This window comes from Micropterus salmoides, unplaced genomic scaffold, assembly GCF_014851395.1.
Source record: "Micropterus salmoides isolate LMB-PRFRI ecotype aquatic unplaced genomic scaffold, ASM1485139v1 Ms_hic_scaffold_21, whole genome shotgun sequence".
Classification (NCBI taxonomy): Eukaryota; Metazoa; Chordata; class Actinopteri; order Centrarchiformes; family Centrarchidae; genus Micropterus; species Micropterus salmoides.
In genome coordinates this window covers 519,814-536,565 of record NW_024041262.1, presented here as the reverse complement: position 1 = coordinate 536,565, position 16,752 = coordinate 519,814, and the positions used below count along the sequence as shown (strand labels likewise).

General features: G+C 41.0%; 1 protein-coding gene across 5 annotated transcripts in view; it reads left to right on the top strand.

Annotated features, from left to right (window-relative positions):
* Positions 1 to 16,752, top strand: part of rbfox3a (RNA binding fox-1 homolog 3a) — a 330,750-nt gene that overhangs the window by 239,563 nt on the left and 74,435 nt on the right. For 4 of the 5 annotated variants that reach the window (XM_038736119.1, XM_038736118.1, XM_038736117.1 and 1 more), the window contains exons 4-7: positions 2,995 to 3,048; positions 10,683 to 10,775; positions 11,886 to 11,946; positions 13,871 to 13,924. In XM_038736119.1, coding sequence (XP_038592047.1) covers positions 2,995 to 3,048; positions 10,683 to 10,775; positions 11,886 to 11,946; positions 13,871 to 13,924 — 262 coding nt within the window. The remainder of the gene's footprint in view (positions 1 to 2,994; positions 3,049 to 10,682; positions 10,776 to 11,885; positions 11,947 to 13,870; positions 13,925 to 16,752) is intronic. The other variant, XM_038736120.1, reaches the window with a different exon arrangement.

Sequence of the window (16,752 nt, the reverse complement as noted above, 5' to 3'; positions counted from 1 at the left end):
GGATATAAGCTTCTGCCAAATAAGTAAATGTAAATCAACAAGAAGAGGTTTAATTAGTGGCACATAGCCTGTTAATAAAGACAGATTGATCATATCTAGTAAAGAAGAACTTGAACTAGAGAAGTTCTTTAAGCAGCCTTGTTGGGATGGGGTTGGGAAGATGGTTGATGGTTTAGATGAAGAAATCATTGACGTTAGTTGGTGATGATCAATGGGGGAAAAGCTGTCTAAATATATATCAGGTTTTTCAGTTGTTTCTAAGGTTCCTGAGTTTGAAGATAAGTTAGTACCAGTTGAAGGCACAAGATGATGAATGATGTGTTACGGGGTGTGGTGTGTGGACAGAGAGGACCCAAATGCAGCACTCTGAGGGAAGGAGGTTTATTGAGGGAAAAAGGGTGAGAGGGACTGGAGTGGAGGGAGAGGAGGACGTCGGGGAAGCACAGGTACGGGGAACCAAGGAGACAGGGGGCCAGGGAGCCGGGGAACACAGGGGCCGAGGAAGCGAGGAGAGGCGGGGGAACAGGGAGGACGCCGTGAGGGAAGTCCGAGGAGGAGTAGGCCAGTGGATGAGCCCAGCCGAACGGAGGACGAGGGTGAGTGTACCTGGGAGGGAAACAGACAGAGAGACGAGGTTAGGGAAGACAGCGACAAGGCACAGGGTAAATGTGAAAAGACAAGAAACATGGAGGCCTGAACACGGAAGTGGCGCCGGGTATGGAGCAACGACAATCAAGCGAGGATGGTGTGGAGAACCGGGGTTGAAATACAGGCAGTCATGAGGTGATTACTGGCAGGTGTGGCAGGCTGACGAGGTGGCTGATGAGATGCAGGTGCAGGTAGTTGGCTGGGCTCAGGAGCAGAGGGAGAGAGAGAGAGAGCACACAGGGGAGAAAACACAGGGAGGCAGGCAGAGAACAGGAAACCAAGGAAAAAAGCAGAAAAACTGATAAAAAGGAGAAAAAAACAGGACACTCACCGTCAGCCGGGCTGCCACCACAACATGATGTCTCTTATAATTAGGATTTTAATATTGAAGAAGCTCATGAAGTCGTCACTATTGAGGGCTAAAGGATTACATGGCTCAATAGATCTGTGACTCTGTCAGCCTGACTACAGGGCTATAAAGAAATCTGGGGTTGTTCTTGTTTTCCTCTGTTAATGCGGATATTGAAATACTAACTTTTGATATGAATGTAGGCTATTCATTTTAGGTTAGTAGCTTTCTTTTAGGCCTACTACAGAGACTGGTCATGTTCAGTCCCACCTTTTGCGATGTGGGTACAGGTAATGAGGTAAGTTTTCAGTAGCCTAAATGTTGGGATTCAGTCTTTCAACCACCATCTGAGGTGGTTTTATGGCATTAATGGATTTTTCATTTCATTGTTTCATGAGGTTAATTTAGAACAATGTTTGGAACATTTGAGTATTTTAAATAAATTAATCTCATTTTTGAAGTGAGGAGTAACGACCACTTCTTCAGTACCTGAGCTTTTTAATGTGGAAACGCCGACACAGCCGAGCTGAAAGAATAAGGCTGATATTTTCATCCAGCTCATAAGAACACATCAAATCAACGCATTATTATAGACTACACCTGTTCATCTAGACATTCACACTGTCAGCGAATTTCTGTCTCCCTGCATGTGTCAGCTGCAGCTATGTTGTATACTGTGGTGTTACAGTTTGCTCGTTTGTAAAATATGACGCTCTGCTGCCAGTGGACTTGTTCATGTCTGCGATTGGTCATCTGCTGCTAACATTGCCTCTTGTACGTGAACCCGCTCACGGCTGGATTGGGAAACCCTGGGTTGAGTTACCGAGTTGATAACCAGTTTCATGGTACCGCTTATCCCGATCACGATTGTTAGGGTTAGTTAAGCCAGATAGCGAAAACATATCCTGGGTATGTTGAACTTGCTTCGTGGTACAGGCCCCAGATAACATCTCTTTCTCTGTATTTCTCTGCAAAGTGCTAAAATGGGTCACCAAATATACCTTGGTAGTTGTTCATATAAGTGGGTGGCCTGCCCGAGTAAAGTATAAGTCAAACACTGTATTTAAAGTTAGCACAAGCTGTAGGTATATATTTCATAAATATTACACCATAAATCTATTTTATTGTCTTCCAACTGTGTGTGTAACGTGACTAGTGATCATGTCTGCAAGTTACACTACTTTAATTAACCCAAGATGGAAAATAATGATGACGACGACGGCGGCGGCGATATTATTAATATCATTGTTTATATATGCCCCCCCCCCACACACACACACTATTTGGTAAATTGTTACATCTCTGATGGTTATACTGGTGAGAAAGGGCTTTGGCAGGTAATTACGATAGGCTGCAGATAAACAAATATATGGTTTATCATTAGCCTTGATGGTTTATCCCTTCACTCTCACCCCCTTACTCCCCAAATACAAGCCATCCATTTTCTGTTTTAACTGAGAGGACATTGCCTTCAGTAAGAATATGCAGCTCTGCTCTCAATTTTCTTTGAGAGGGGAGAGGAAAAGCAAGATAATGGGCATCATTAAGATCAGTGGTGTGCGCTGAGGCATTGCGCTGCAATAGCGTTCACATCCACCACCGTAATGTTCATGAACACTGCATAGGCCTAGTCTCCAAAACACACACTGACACATACACACACACACACATCTCTTTATTACCACGCCAGAGCAAACACAGCATTAAACAGCATTAGGCGTAAATGGATATTTATATTTGATATCCTCATTGTCGAGTAAGGAGGAGTTTGTTAATTCGCAATTGACTGCCTGCCCTTTTTAGTAGCAAGAAGTAGTGTGTTCAGGAGTGGAGCTGTGTAATGTTTTTTTTTTTTTTTTTTTTAAGTTTGGTTTGTTAGTTTTTTTTCTATTTTAGTAGGAGAGAACAGTGCAGGTCGCCATGTTCTAATTATTTCCTCCCCCTTCCTGCTTTTCTCTTCACCCCCTGCCCTCCTTCTCCCTCCCTGTCTTCCGCAGCAATTTGGCAAGATTTTAGATGTGGAGATTATTTTTAACGAGCGAGGCTCCAAGGTAAGTGCACTGTAACCATACATTCATCAACACACATTCACACACATGTGATTTTCCAGCCAACTGTATTTGTTCCTTGCCCTCCTTTTCTCTTGCAGTCCTACACTACTCTCACTGTCTTCATATCTGCCTTTCCTACTGTCAGTGACACTTGCCCGCAGGCAGCTTTTACACCTAACCAGCCTGCCATATATTTTGACATACAATGAATTGCTCACACTTAACTTAACTTAACGCTGACAGTAGGATTCCCACAGTCTAATAACAGTCTTGCTTGGTTAGCTTCCCAAGCTATAGTGCGAAGAAGTAAAAATAAACAGTATGCGAATAAACTCCACCTAGCTCAGATCCAGAAAATGTATTAAATCTCAGAACACACTGAGAACAAGCTATCTCTGCAGGAGTGCCCTGTTTACAGGGGTTGAAAAATAACTGACTGTTGCATAATAAAACTCTACATATCTGAACTGACATTTTCATTTTGACACCAGAAGAGCATGGTTACATGTAGATAGATTGGGGCGTTGTTTCACTTACACAAATATTGTCCACTGTACAACAGGTTAAGTCTTCGAAAATTGAAATGTCAAATGTCGTTTCATTTTGACTTACATATTGCTTGCATAAATGGAAAATCAGGTTACATTGTTTATATTTGTTTATATATAATTTTACCTGGGGTAGGCAATGTTGGAGAACTAGAGACGGCTAGATTTTGACAGTATCCAGTCAAAAAAATGCAGAAAGAATAAAGAAGTATGTCACAGCTCCATATTATTAAATGGCATTACAGATATTTCTTAGCAACTGATTTACATTTACGCAAAAAGAAAAACACAAAGATAGTACTGCAGACAAATAAAGGGAATAGCAGATTACAATTGTAAAATGATTTTGTTCTCTTTACCTATATGCCCATTGCCAAAGCCTAATAATAAAGTTTACTTAATGATGATTCTTAACTCCTCAAAGATACAGACAAGTGTCAAAGCAATAAATGTAATGCTTTTGTGTGAAGCACAAGGGCTCATTGAATGGTTTGATGAGAATGAAAATGATGTGAATCATATGCTATGGCCTTTAGATCTCAACTCAACAACTACAGGAGATTATGGAATGATATGTTAGACAGCACTCTCCAAAACCATCAAAACAAAAGAGGGAAAATCTGTTACGGTTGGGTGGAGGTTGGATTCTGATGCATACACAGACTCAAACAACAAATGGGGGTTTATTTTCAGAAACAAAAAAGACTAGGCAAAGTCGGGAGGGGGCTAGGAAGTCCAGGCTTGGAAGTGGGTGAGTGTTGGCGTGTGTTGACAATGTCAAGAGGCATGAGGTAGCGGAGGTCTGAAACAAGCAGAAAAGACAAAAACAGTTAGCATGAAAGTCAGAAGCCACAATGCACAAGAGAAGTTTTTCATTGGCCTACAACTGTTAGTTACCAGGGATGGCAAAAAACAATCTGGCACCAGCCCTCCAGAAAGCAGGAGCTTAAGAGCTGAGTGGTGATGAGCTGATCAGCTGCAGGTGTGGAGGAGCTGCTATGCCCAGAAAAATCAATCAATCAATCAAAATGTATTTATAGAGCACTTTAACAGCAATCATGAAGTTGCACAAAGTGCTGTACAGAGATTTAAAAAAAGCCAACATCAATTTACAGGTTATCACATACATATAATGAATACCGTTAAAACACTAAAATAACCACAAGACAGAGAGGAAAAACACACCCTGAACGCACCACATACCCAGTCATGCCCAAACCGTGACAGTATCTATTGGAAGAATGCACAAGGCGCACTGAAGCTGTTCTCAAGGTTCAGTTTACTTAACAACAGTTTACACTTCATGGTGGTTTTTCCTTTTGATTTCAATCACCAATGTACCATACCAAATTTTGATTCACAGTGAATTTTCATTTTACCAATAGGTTTCATCTGGCTGGAAATTACATAAAATTTCTCAAAAAAAAAGGTATTAATAATTTAATACCTGTCCTGCCCAGCAGCCTGGTATAGAGTATGAGAAGCTGGATACCATGTTGTGCCAGACAGATTTTACTTTAACTGTATTATTATTCATTTAAATGGGGGGCACAAAACAATACATAAACAGACGCCACAAAAAAGAACAACACCTGCAAGAGAACGAGGAGGGAAGCTTGGGACAGAGAGAAAAAACAAACAACAAAAACAAACAGACAACCAGCCGAACAGCAACAATAAACAGTGAATGTAAGAAAACAACTGAGGGAGAATGAAAAGGAGAAACGGCAACCCCCAAAGCGCAAAGGACCCGAGACAGTCTCGCGCCGCCCCTAGGGAGAACAGCAGAGAGAGAACGTGGGAGAACCAGGGCCCCCCCAGGCAGCCACCCCCAAGGAAGAGGGCTAAAACCCATGTGGCCCCGGGACTGCCACACGCCCTCATTGTGAGAGAGCCGGCAGGGGGAAGCAACGGGAGCCACACCCCTGCCAAAGAGGGCCCCGGCGAGGAGAGTAGCCAATGGATCCCAGGCCCAGGAACATGACACAGATATGAGCAAAAGCCCAAGGTACGAGGCCCCAGACCTCCCGGGTCCGGAGCAGGCCCCCACACCAGGGGACCAAACGCCCAGCAGCTTGCCCACCCCCCAGAGTCCAAAGGATGTAGTGAGACATGACCGAACGAGGGAAGGTGAAAGAGGTCATAGGGAGGCTAGAATGGTCCTCCCCACTGAAGCCATGTTCCTGACTGGCCCCACAGCCTTCAGCCCCATCCCCTGCCCCCCCCCAGGCATGAGGACGCCAGGTCCCTCCAGCCCAAGTAGCTCCCCCAACCCACCACATCTCATCTTTAACATCTCTAACACAATACCTTACTGTATTTGTCACTTGTTTATGTCATGTCGAATCTTATTGATAAAATGAAAATTCAGTATGAATCAAAATTTGACATCGGTATGAATCATTTTGGGCGTAACTGGGTGTTGGCCAATCCAGAGCAATTTGGGGTTCATTGTCTTATCAAGGACACTTTGACATGTGGACAGGAGGAGGTATGGCTTGAACTGCCAATCCTGTGAGTGGACCCTGCTCTACCTCTTGAGCCACATCTGCCCCAATTCTGATATTTTTCATTTTTATGACTTACAGTATATTCATGCTGGACAACAACAGGAAACCGGAATTAACAATAATCTAATGTAATTATTTGTAGTGGATACCATTTATTTAACTGCAAGAGGCATTAATGAAAGTGTAGTTCTGGTTGTAAGGTTCAAAGGATACCCAGCTTGTGATTTAGCATGATCATTAAATGGTAACACAGAGATGAATTTATAGCAGTCAGCTCCCTGTTTTTTGTTGAAAACAAAGCAGACTGTCTGTGTTAGGGTAAAGAGCCTTCCATACGTTTCAACAAAATGTCAGTAGGATTAATTTAGCTCCCACTACGCACTTTTAAATGTATTTTTTATAGTTCTCCCCCTCTCAAGGGCAGGCCTATGTGTTTTTTATGCCTGGCAGAAGGTAATGAATCCTGTATATGCATACAAGATCATGGCGCTGGATGCTGTTCACACATATTATCTGGTGAAGCAATTACAGGGCAACGACTGGCCCAGGATACATAAGTTAAAAAGGACTTGCTGCTTGTCCAAAAGGCGCGTCTGCCAGGCATATCAAATGGAGTTCAGTCTCTGCCTCCACACCATAACTAAACAATGACAAAGCAGGCCAGTAGCAGTGAGAGCCGGGACCACACTTGTTGTAGGCAGCTCTGTCTGTATAAGTCAAAGGGGAGTAAGGGAGGCAAATTTACCGCAGTACATTAAATAAGATGTGGAAACAACTGTATCTTAGCAACACAATATATATCTTCCATTGTGTAATTGTTTTATATTTTGTCAATATTTTCACATATGCAATTCATCAATACACCTCTTAAATGGATTCACTCATGACTGATAGATAGGAGATAAAACTGCCAAGCCTCTATAAAAGGAACTTTTGTAGTCACAGACACTACATACTGTCTAGAAAACCAACAGCATCAATTATTTGTCCTTACCTAAATACAACATACACTAAATTGTCAAAAGTTTTAGGACACCTGTCTTTACATGCACATGAAGGTTAATGACTTCCCATTCTTAATCCATAGGGTTTAATATGGAGTTGGTCCACCCTTTACAGCTATTTTAGCTTCAACTCCTCTGGCAAGGCTGTCCACAAGGTTTAGGAGTCTGTTCATGGGAATTTTTGACCATTCTTCTAGAAGCGCATTTGTGAGGTCAGCCACAGATATTGGACGAGAAAGCCTGGCTCACAGCCTCCGCTTTAATTCATCCCAAAGGTGTTCTATCAGGTTGGGGTCAGGACTCTGTGCAGGCCAGTCAAGTTCCTCCACACCAAACTCGCTCATCCATGTCTTTATGGATCTTGCTTTGTGCACTGGTGCGTTGTCATGTTGGAACAGGAAGGGGCCATCCCCAAATTGTTTCCACAAAGTGGGATTACAATATTGTCCAAAATGTCTTGGTATGATGAAGCATTAACACTTCTAACTAGGGGGCCAAGCCCAACCCCTGAAAAAAACACACCATAATCAAACTTTACACTTGGCACAATGCAGTCAGGCAAGTACCGTTCTCCTAACAACCCAGACTCTTCCATCGGATTGCCAGATAGAGAAGTGTGATTCGTCACTCCAGTGGCGGTGTGCTTTACACCGCTACATGGTGATGTAATGCTTGGATGCAGCTGCTCGGTCATGGAAACCCATTCCATGAAGCTCTCTACGCACTGTTAGCTACTAACTGCAGTAAGTTGGCGACTTCTGCGCACTGTGCGCCTCAGCACGTGCTGAACCCACTCTGTTATTATGTGGCCCACCACTTCATAGCTGAGTTTCTGTTGTTCCCAATCACTTCCATTTTGTTACAATACCACCAACAGTTGACTGTGGAATATTTAGTAGTGAGGAAATTTCAGACTATCACAGTAAACTATCATGGTACCACGCTTGAATTCACTGAGCTCCTGAGTGCAAACCATTCTTTCACAAATGTTTGTAGAAGCAGTCTGCAGCCTAGGTGCTTGATTTTATACACCTGTGGCCATGGAAGTGATTATAACATGTGAATTCAGATGGGTGTCCTAAAACTTTTGGCAATATAGTGTATGTTTAACTGACTAGTGACTTCTAGTGCTTATCCCAAGCCATGACATTTCCCTCCTAATGTAAGAGAGAAATTTAAGATATTTCACCACTTTTTATCTATTGTAGCCTCTCTGATTATGTAACTGCTTGTGTTTCTTGACCCCATGTTATTGATTTTGCTGTGTTCTGAGATCTCAGCAATTAACCTGGTGGCACCACATGATTTTTTAGAAGGCACTGGAGGCACAGAAAGCTAATTTGTTGTTTTTAAAGGCAATGAGAAAATTACATATTTTGTCATTTAGTCTGAAGAACTATTATACCCCATATACTCTACAAATATAATCATACATGTCAATAAGCTATAAACGCAAGACAACATAAATCTTGCTTTATGTGTCCATTGGACTTATGCAGCATTCAGGCCAAACGTGAATTTTCGCCTCACGATGCTTTCCTCACGTGAGTACATTCGCTCCAAGTGTTCACACACAACGCAAGAAGGTGATTTTAACACGATAACGTGAATAAACACAACTTGCCATTACTACAACTGTATGAACCCAAAATAAACATTTTGCTGTGATTAAAGAGCAATAAACAGATTAAACTGAGGCCATATTAACTACAACATGATGTAGATTTGTTAAACATATGAATTCATGCTTTGTCAGGTCTGTCAGCAAGACAGCAGGACAACAACTTTCCATTCAGAAAACAAAAATGTTTGTTTTCTGAATGGAGTTTGGATCCATCAGGGCTATTCTATGCTAACATGGTCACAGTAAAGTACAATGATAGCTGGAATAAAGTTACAGACACTATTTCTGAATTCACCAGGTAGCTCAACCTCCTCGCTGTCTTTTCTCCAAGTAATGTCCAGTTTTGTCCGTTTTTAATATAAATACGAAGTCATAGTGCAACACAGCTAACGATTCTAACAACAACACTGGAACCGGATGTGCACAGAAGCTAGCTACTGAGAAGCTCCAGTGAAGATAAATCAACGTTGTAATCCCAAAAACTAAAGTAAAAAGCTAATTTAATAAAAGCAGTTTACTCTGAGCTCGGTGTAGCTGTCAGAGCATTATCCAGTCCGACTACGGGAGCTAATTTGTCCAAAGGTTGCAGCGCTGCTCCCTGCTCCTTTCCCCCAAGTTTAGCAGATCTCAGCCGGCCTGCAGATTTTCAATCCCCTGTTCTGCCTGGCCCTCTCCACACATCGCTCTGAAGCCGTCGGTGACGTACGGACAATCTCAACACTGATAGCGACTTCTCGCTTGAGTTGAAAATATTCAACTCATGCAAATTCCTTTGCGCTGCCTTCGCGTCGCCAGCCCTGCCCCCTTTGCGTTGCTTTGCGCTGCCCAACAGGAAACCGCGGCTCTACGCATCTTTGCATTGACTTTGTATGTAAACTCACCCCCCCCAAACGCTCGCTTCGCTTTTGATCTGAAAGCACCATAAGTGTGATTAAAGACGTATCCATGGCTCTAATCTGTCTCTTTGCGAGTTCCTGATATAAGAATTCCTGATTTAGACCACATTAAGTTCAACAACACTGATCAGGTATAATGGAATATTTAACATAAAGCCCTTCACACAGGCAGTGATCAATGATAGCAGAGAGGATTTTCCAGCTCTTACTCTCTGCCTGCTTTAAGATCATTGACATAGATAGATGAGGCTTTTCAGGTTAGGGTTTGGAGGCATGTTTTACCGCATATGGGCTATTTGAGTGTGCTGCATCTCCGGGCCCAGACACAGACAGGATCTCATGAGTGAGTTGTGTCCTGGGGCTCAGAGAGTCACGGCTGACTGATGCTGTGGAGATTGTAATTGTATGGCACTTATCGTCTCTCCTGCAGGGCCTTCTTCACACCAGCAGAGCAACTGCATCCTACAGCAAACACACACACAAACATATGCACATCCCAAACTTCATTGTGTGTGGAGGCCTTCATTCCATCTGCTAATTCAATTAGATCCAGTTGATTCTGTAAATGCATGTGCAACAGAGTCTGGGGTGCTAGAAGGAACAGCGAATAGGAATTCCCGCACACAAGTAAACATACACACACACACACACACAGACACACTGCTTTGTGGCATTATATTTAGCATTTTGGTCCCTGCAAAGCTGTCGGACCCCACAAGTATAGTGGAATCCACAAATATAGTAAAACAAGTCCACACATAAGCAGAGTAATGAGGTGGTAATTTAAGTATAATCAGGGCTCTTGTCTGTGGTTTGATGTACTGTGTTTGCAACCTTCCTTACTGTAAATGCAGTTCCTTCTGTCATGTTTGTCTAACCAGCCTGACGTCTCTGGCTCCTGCTTATAGATCTAGACCTCCTCCAGACCTACAGCGCTCTCATCTGTGCTTTGTGTCTTTTTCTTCTCTCTTCTTTTACATGTTTCATCATTTCATTTCTGGACTTCCATCTTTTGTCATTTGATTTTCAACCTCCCCTCCTGGCCACTGCAGGGCTTTGGGTTTGTAACATTTGAAACGAGTGCAGATGCTGACCATGCACGGGAGAAACTAAATGGTACAATCGTAGAGGGACGCAAAATAGAGGTGCCTTCCTTTTCCTGTGCCTTATTACTTCCTGTCCCCCTCTTCTTCTTTAACCCCCCTCATGCTCCCCCTTCTCTTTCCTTTCTCTGCCTGCCTGACATTTCCTGAAATACTCCCTCCCTTCCATCTCTTCTTCCAACCATTTCCTCTCTCCCATTGCCTGCTGCACCTTGAACGCTGCATGCTGAACCCTTACAGAGAGAAAGACATACCAATTAAGCAGTGTGTGAGTGTAGTGCAGGGTTTACTGACACAATGAATTAAACTTTGCTCATGATGTATTGTGTTTGTGACTTGTGCATGAGATCACAGTAGTTTTGATTTGAGTTAGAAACTCTCCTGTTAAAAAATAACTATTTCCAAATAGTGATCTGCCAGTGTGCCTTCCACCTTGTTAATATGTGTTGCCCTCAAACCTTAAGCAGTTAGCGGACCATATTGATGTCCCCATCCTCTTGCAAGGGAGTGTAAAATGTCCCTCATCTGTCTTTCTGCCCGCTCATTCTTTTTTCCTATTTCCATTTTCCATTTTAACTTCAACTAATACAAGACTCCTAAGGCTGCTTCAGTTACTAATATTTTTTCTAATATTTTAATAGAAAGTGTGATCTGGGCAGTATTACAGTTCCTCCAGCAATTATTTGCTGTTGTGGTAGGCTTATATTGACGTAATTTCTAGTAGACAGAGCGGTGTGTGTATCAGAGCAGTTGATACAGTCAACCACAACTATTCTGAATTATCCTGGGAAATTGCATTGTGAAACAATTTAAGGGTTAGGGTCACTTCACTTTTGGAGAAAAGTGATCTTAAATTAAAATCATTGAAATCTTGTGTAACGTTTTCAGGGTTTTACAATCTGCAATGTGCATTCATTCTAGCTTTTAAATGTTTTTTTTCTCTCACTTATCTTCTCTGATGTTGTTGAATATGTTTCAACCTTAGACCCCTCACTTACTGCATGTAGCCTCACTTGTTGAAATGATAAAATATGAGCATGGCATGGAGAGTGGTTGCGATGTGGATTATCACCAATATGCACATATGTTTTTCAGTTTGTGTGTGTTTTTGTGTGTCTGCCCTAACACTAACCACAGTCTGTCTGCTGCCAGGTCAACAATGCCACAGCCAGAGTAATGACCAACAAAAAGGTGGTGAACCCTTACACAAACGGTAAGCCATATTACCTCTTCCAAGCTCCTTTCAACATGTTCTAGTTGCTGCTTGCCTTTCATTTTTCCCACTCTCATATCTTCTCCTACTCATTAGTTTCCTCTATTTTTCCCACTCCCTAGTTTTCTTGCGTTCCTTTTTACTGCCATTGTCAGACTTGGCTGCATTACAGAACAACAGATCTTGTGATTATATTTATGATCAAATTCTACCCATTGAGCTTACACTGTGAATGGAAAGGAAATAAAAAGCTACAAATGGAAGCCAGGCAGCAGATTCTGCTTTCACATAAAAATAGTTGTTCACATTTGATTTTTGAAATCATTATATGTCAAATAGGCAAATTGGTTTAAAATATCATCATGCAAATAGCAAAGTGAAATATTTTCTTTCTCAGGCAGGAGGGTGTTAAAAGGATAAAATCAAAAGAGCGGCAGAGAAAGGGGAAGAATTTGGTAGAGAATGAATGGGTAAATTAATAGAGCCAATAAAAAAGACCTTTAGGGTGTGTTTCTCTCCTCCATCTCTCTCACAGATGCTCATTCATGTGGATGGAATGATAGAGTGGTGGAGAGAGAGCGGGAGTGAACAACAGAGACAGTGAAAAGTAAAAGAAGAAATGAGGGGGAGGGGCGGATAAATGGCCAGACCTTGTCAGCACCTCTCTTACACACACACACACACACACACACACACACACACACACACACACACACACACACACACACGGATACACACCTCCATTCTATTTGAGCGTGCAGAGAAAGAAAGAATGAGCCATGAAGGGTTTTCCATTTGTCACTGTCATCAGGCCCCAACACAAACACACATAAACCTGCACACACACAGACACATACATGCATGTTTCTGCCTAACTCATCTCTCTCTCAGTTCTGTTCAGTCTGCTTTATTGGCTTCAGCTGCAGTTCAGCAAACTGTTGCCACACACCAAAAAAACAAATGGAAAAAGAAAAAAATAGAAAAATAAGACATTTAGCAGTGCACAGTAATCAACATTGACTGCAAATTTGTATTAGAGTGTTGGGTAATAGAAGAAGAAGAAATAAGACAATAAAGATTCATGTCTATGAAATTGCAGTTACAAATACAATCAGGTCCCCCATTATCAGTAGATATTCCTTTTAAATAAGGAATATATAAAAACATTTACATATAATAATGAAATTTAAAATGTTGTCCTATATATAAATATATCCATACATATTCTTTATATTTAATTATGAAACATAGATATAGTAGTAAAACAGTTATGGATCTGTGGAATAAAGTCACCTTATTGATTGTACTTGTATACGTTATCCTGTGTTACAGTAAATGTCAAGATTTTCATGAAAAATGTTGCATTTAAAAGTAGCATGTCATTTAATAATTTTTTTTTCTTCATTATTTTTAAATGCTGCACTCACTCATTAATTGTGACAGAACCACCATTTATGCTTAGAATTCAATTTTGCATTTACAGTAGGCATGCTCACGAAATTACACATGTCAAATGCTTAATAAACCATTTGATATGTGCATGTCACCCACTAACTGCTAACCAAACCTGGTGGCTCTTAATCTGAGACATTCATCCACAGCTATATATAAAGTGATTTATTTATGTGAGTAATTGTTTAAATGAATAACCAGCAGACTGCACACGGCTAGTAGTTGATACACTAAATGGAAATATGGGATATGTTTTATGGAAACACACGATATAACTACCAGCCACCAAAGGTTTTGTGAAATCCTTTTAGGATAGATAAATATAGCAGTAAAGTAGAAGATATTAGTACTGTGATTCTGTAGAGAAGGTTGGTTTTGAACTCCAGACAGATTCTTGTTTGATCTTTCAGCAATACTAACATTCACCCTGTGTGTGTGTGTGTGTGTGTGTGTGTGTATTTCTTCTGTGCAGGCTGGAAGCTGAATCCAGTCGTTGGAGCGGTATATGGTCCTGAATTTTATGCAGGTAAAACATCACACAGTTCTGAAGAGTAAAAACATTTTGAAGAACATAGTGTATGGTAGAATCCTTATACTGCTCAACCTCCTCCACCCTTATTTTAGTATCTTTATTTCCTTACCCATGTCTTCCTTCCATGTGTTGTGTGAAAGACGTGTCAGCGTCCACCATGTGCACTGAATCAATCCTAAACAGATTACAGATTTACATGTATCTGTATGTGCAGGCCTGTGTGAGTGAGTGAGTGAGCGAGTTTGAAGTGGCAGCTTGGTTTCATTTGTTAGAATTGCTGAGAATGTCCGCTCCCTTAACTGGTCTCCTAGTCTGAAATCTGTTCAGTCCTAGACAGATTTACAGCACTCCTCTAAAGAACCACCCTGACAGAGTGGGACCATCCATCGTTTTTATTTCTTTTTCCCTATTTTCTCGCTTTTCTGCCCCTGTCTCTCCATCCCACCACCGTACCCTCCATCCACCAACCAAAAGCGACCTCAGCTGACCTCATTCAAACTCTGTATCACTGTTTTCCATGCTCCACTGCCTGTGTATATACTGCAAAACTTTGATTAATAGCCGGGTTTTTAGTTTTTTTCAATTGCTAAGATGCAATGTTCAAAACTGAAGCCACTTTTTCAAAACTCTTCACACAGTCTGCATTACCAACATGCATCTTGGCCAAACAGTTAATCTCACCTCCAAAAGTCACTCAAACCACCAAAACACTTCATATAAGCCTCAAAATAAACTTGTTCAGCCAAAACACTGGCAACAATTCTCACTCAGAAAGCATCCATTGTCATTGTAACACACTGACCTACAAAACACTAACAATATGAAGCATTACGTAAATTTGATGAACTTTTAACCTCGAAATGTGATAGATTTATTTCATATAAATCAGTATTTCATTATAGAATAGAGTTGTTCTCAGTCACTTTGGTAAATTTCTCAGATCAGAATTGAAATTCTACTTGTTCAACCTCCACATCATCTAGTCACTGTGCAAATTGCAATTGCTTTGACACATTTATGCAAATGATTATGTACAGCTGTCTGCTGTTTCCTACATTATCAATTGCTTACTGTATGTCATGTTGATCAAGTATTATACTGGTTTTCTGTTGAATAGTCTTACCCCCCAAAACATCTAGTCATAAGTACATTGCATAAGTCACATGCAAAATGGTTGAACATGTCATAATCTGCCAAGCATTTTTTCTACATGTCATTTTTTCTAAATTTCTCCTACAGTAAATTTATGAAAATATCTTTTGTAATGTGAATAAGAATCTGTGGCCCAATACCCAGGACCCAGGAACATCAACCTGAGGGGTGTTTCCATGTTTCCATTTCTTATTTTGTAATTGTTTCCGTTGTGCTATGTAGTGCTATAAAATAATCTCGTTATTTTTTTTTTCTGCATCACAATGACATGCTCTGTCAACAAATTACAGTACATATAGTGAAAGTGTAACTGTGAATCCTGAACATTCACCTGCAATGTATAACTCTGAACTGTTGAAATTGAACTATGCCATACAGAAAAAGAGCAGCCTTCTGCATTTTCAATCATTGTCATCCAAACCTTAGCCATAGTTTACAAATACAAATAGTTTTGCAAATTTTAAAGATAATTCTAATCTACCAAAGCGACATTTTGACCAATCTGTTGTCACATTTCCAAAACTCTAAACACAATTAGTCCAACATTGGCCTGTATAGCCACTTTTCCATTACCAGTACCAGCTCAACTCGCCTCGACTCGACTCATCTCTACTCAAATCTACTGGCCGTGTTCCGTTTTCCATTGCAGATTGTATCCAGAGATAGTACTTCTCAATGTAGCTGGTCGTCATAGCGACGCCACACACAACTGCTGCGACATAATTTTCAATGAGTCACACACACCAGCGACCCACATACAGCTGTCTCTTGATTTAAGTCGCCTGGAACCTCGACGGAGGTGATACGGAAAAAAGTACCTGGAAGCATGTACAGGTACAACTTTTCCACAACAGAAAACCAAATAAAGGTGAGTTGAGCCGAGTCAAGCTGGTACTGTGCAGTGGAAAAGGGGCTTATGTGTGCCATGCCATATCATTAACACAGTTCATGTTGTTTCCACAAAATATGCAGTCATTTAACCCATTTCTTTACGTACAAGCTTAACCAATACCAAAACTACGTTATTTACAAATGCTTGCACACTACATGTCAGAAATGAAGACACCATTTTCAAAACCTTAAATTATGTATAAAGCCTCTACTTCTGCTATAATAGCAGCTCAAAATCTATATTGAAACAGCAATTCTGAATGGATTTATTGAAACATTGAGAAATAGCTCATTTATTGTAATTAATTGTAATAGATCAACCACAGCTACTTCCAATCTCAACCAGAGACATAGACAGGTGTTGAAGTTCTTTCAATTACATACACAATGCAGTAAAAAGGGGAATTTGTAGAGTTGAGTTTATCCAATGTGGATACAGAACCCAGAAGAGGAGAGAAAGAAAGAATAATGTCTGAACAAGGGAGAAGAATAGTTGGGCCAGGGAGGAGTAGCTGAACCAGTAAGTGTTTCTATCTAAGGTGCATAGTGAGAGATGCCATTAGATCTGATGTGGATGAGAACATGTGGCCAAAGGCTGAAGATCATATTACAGTTTTTTACAACCGCTAAACATCCTTTTGTCCAATCTGTAGTCACATTTTCAAAACTCTAAACACAGTTAGCCCTACATCGGTTTGTTCATATCATACCATTAACACAGTTCATGTTGTTTACACAGAATATGTAGTCAATTAACCCATTTCTAAAATGCAAGCTTA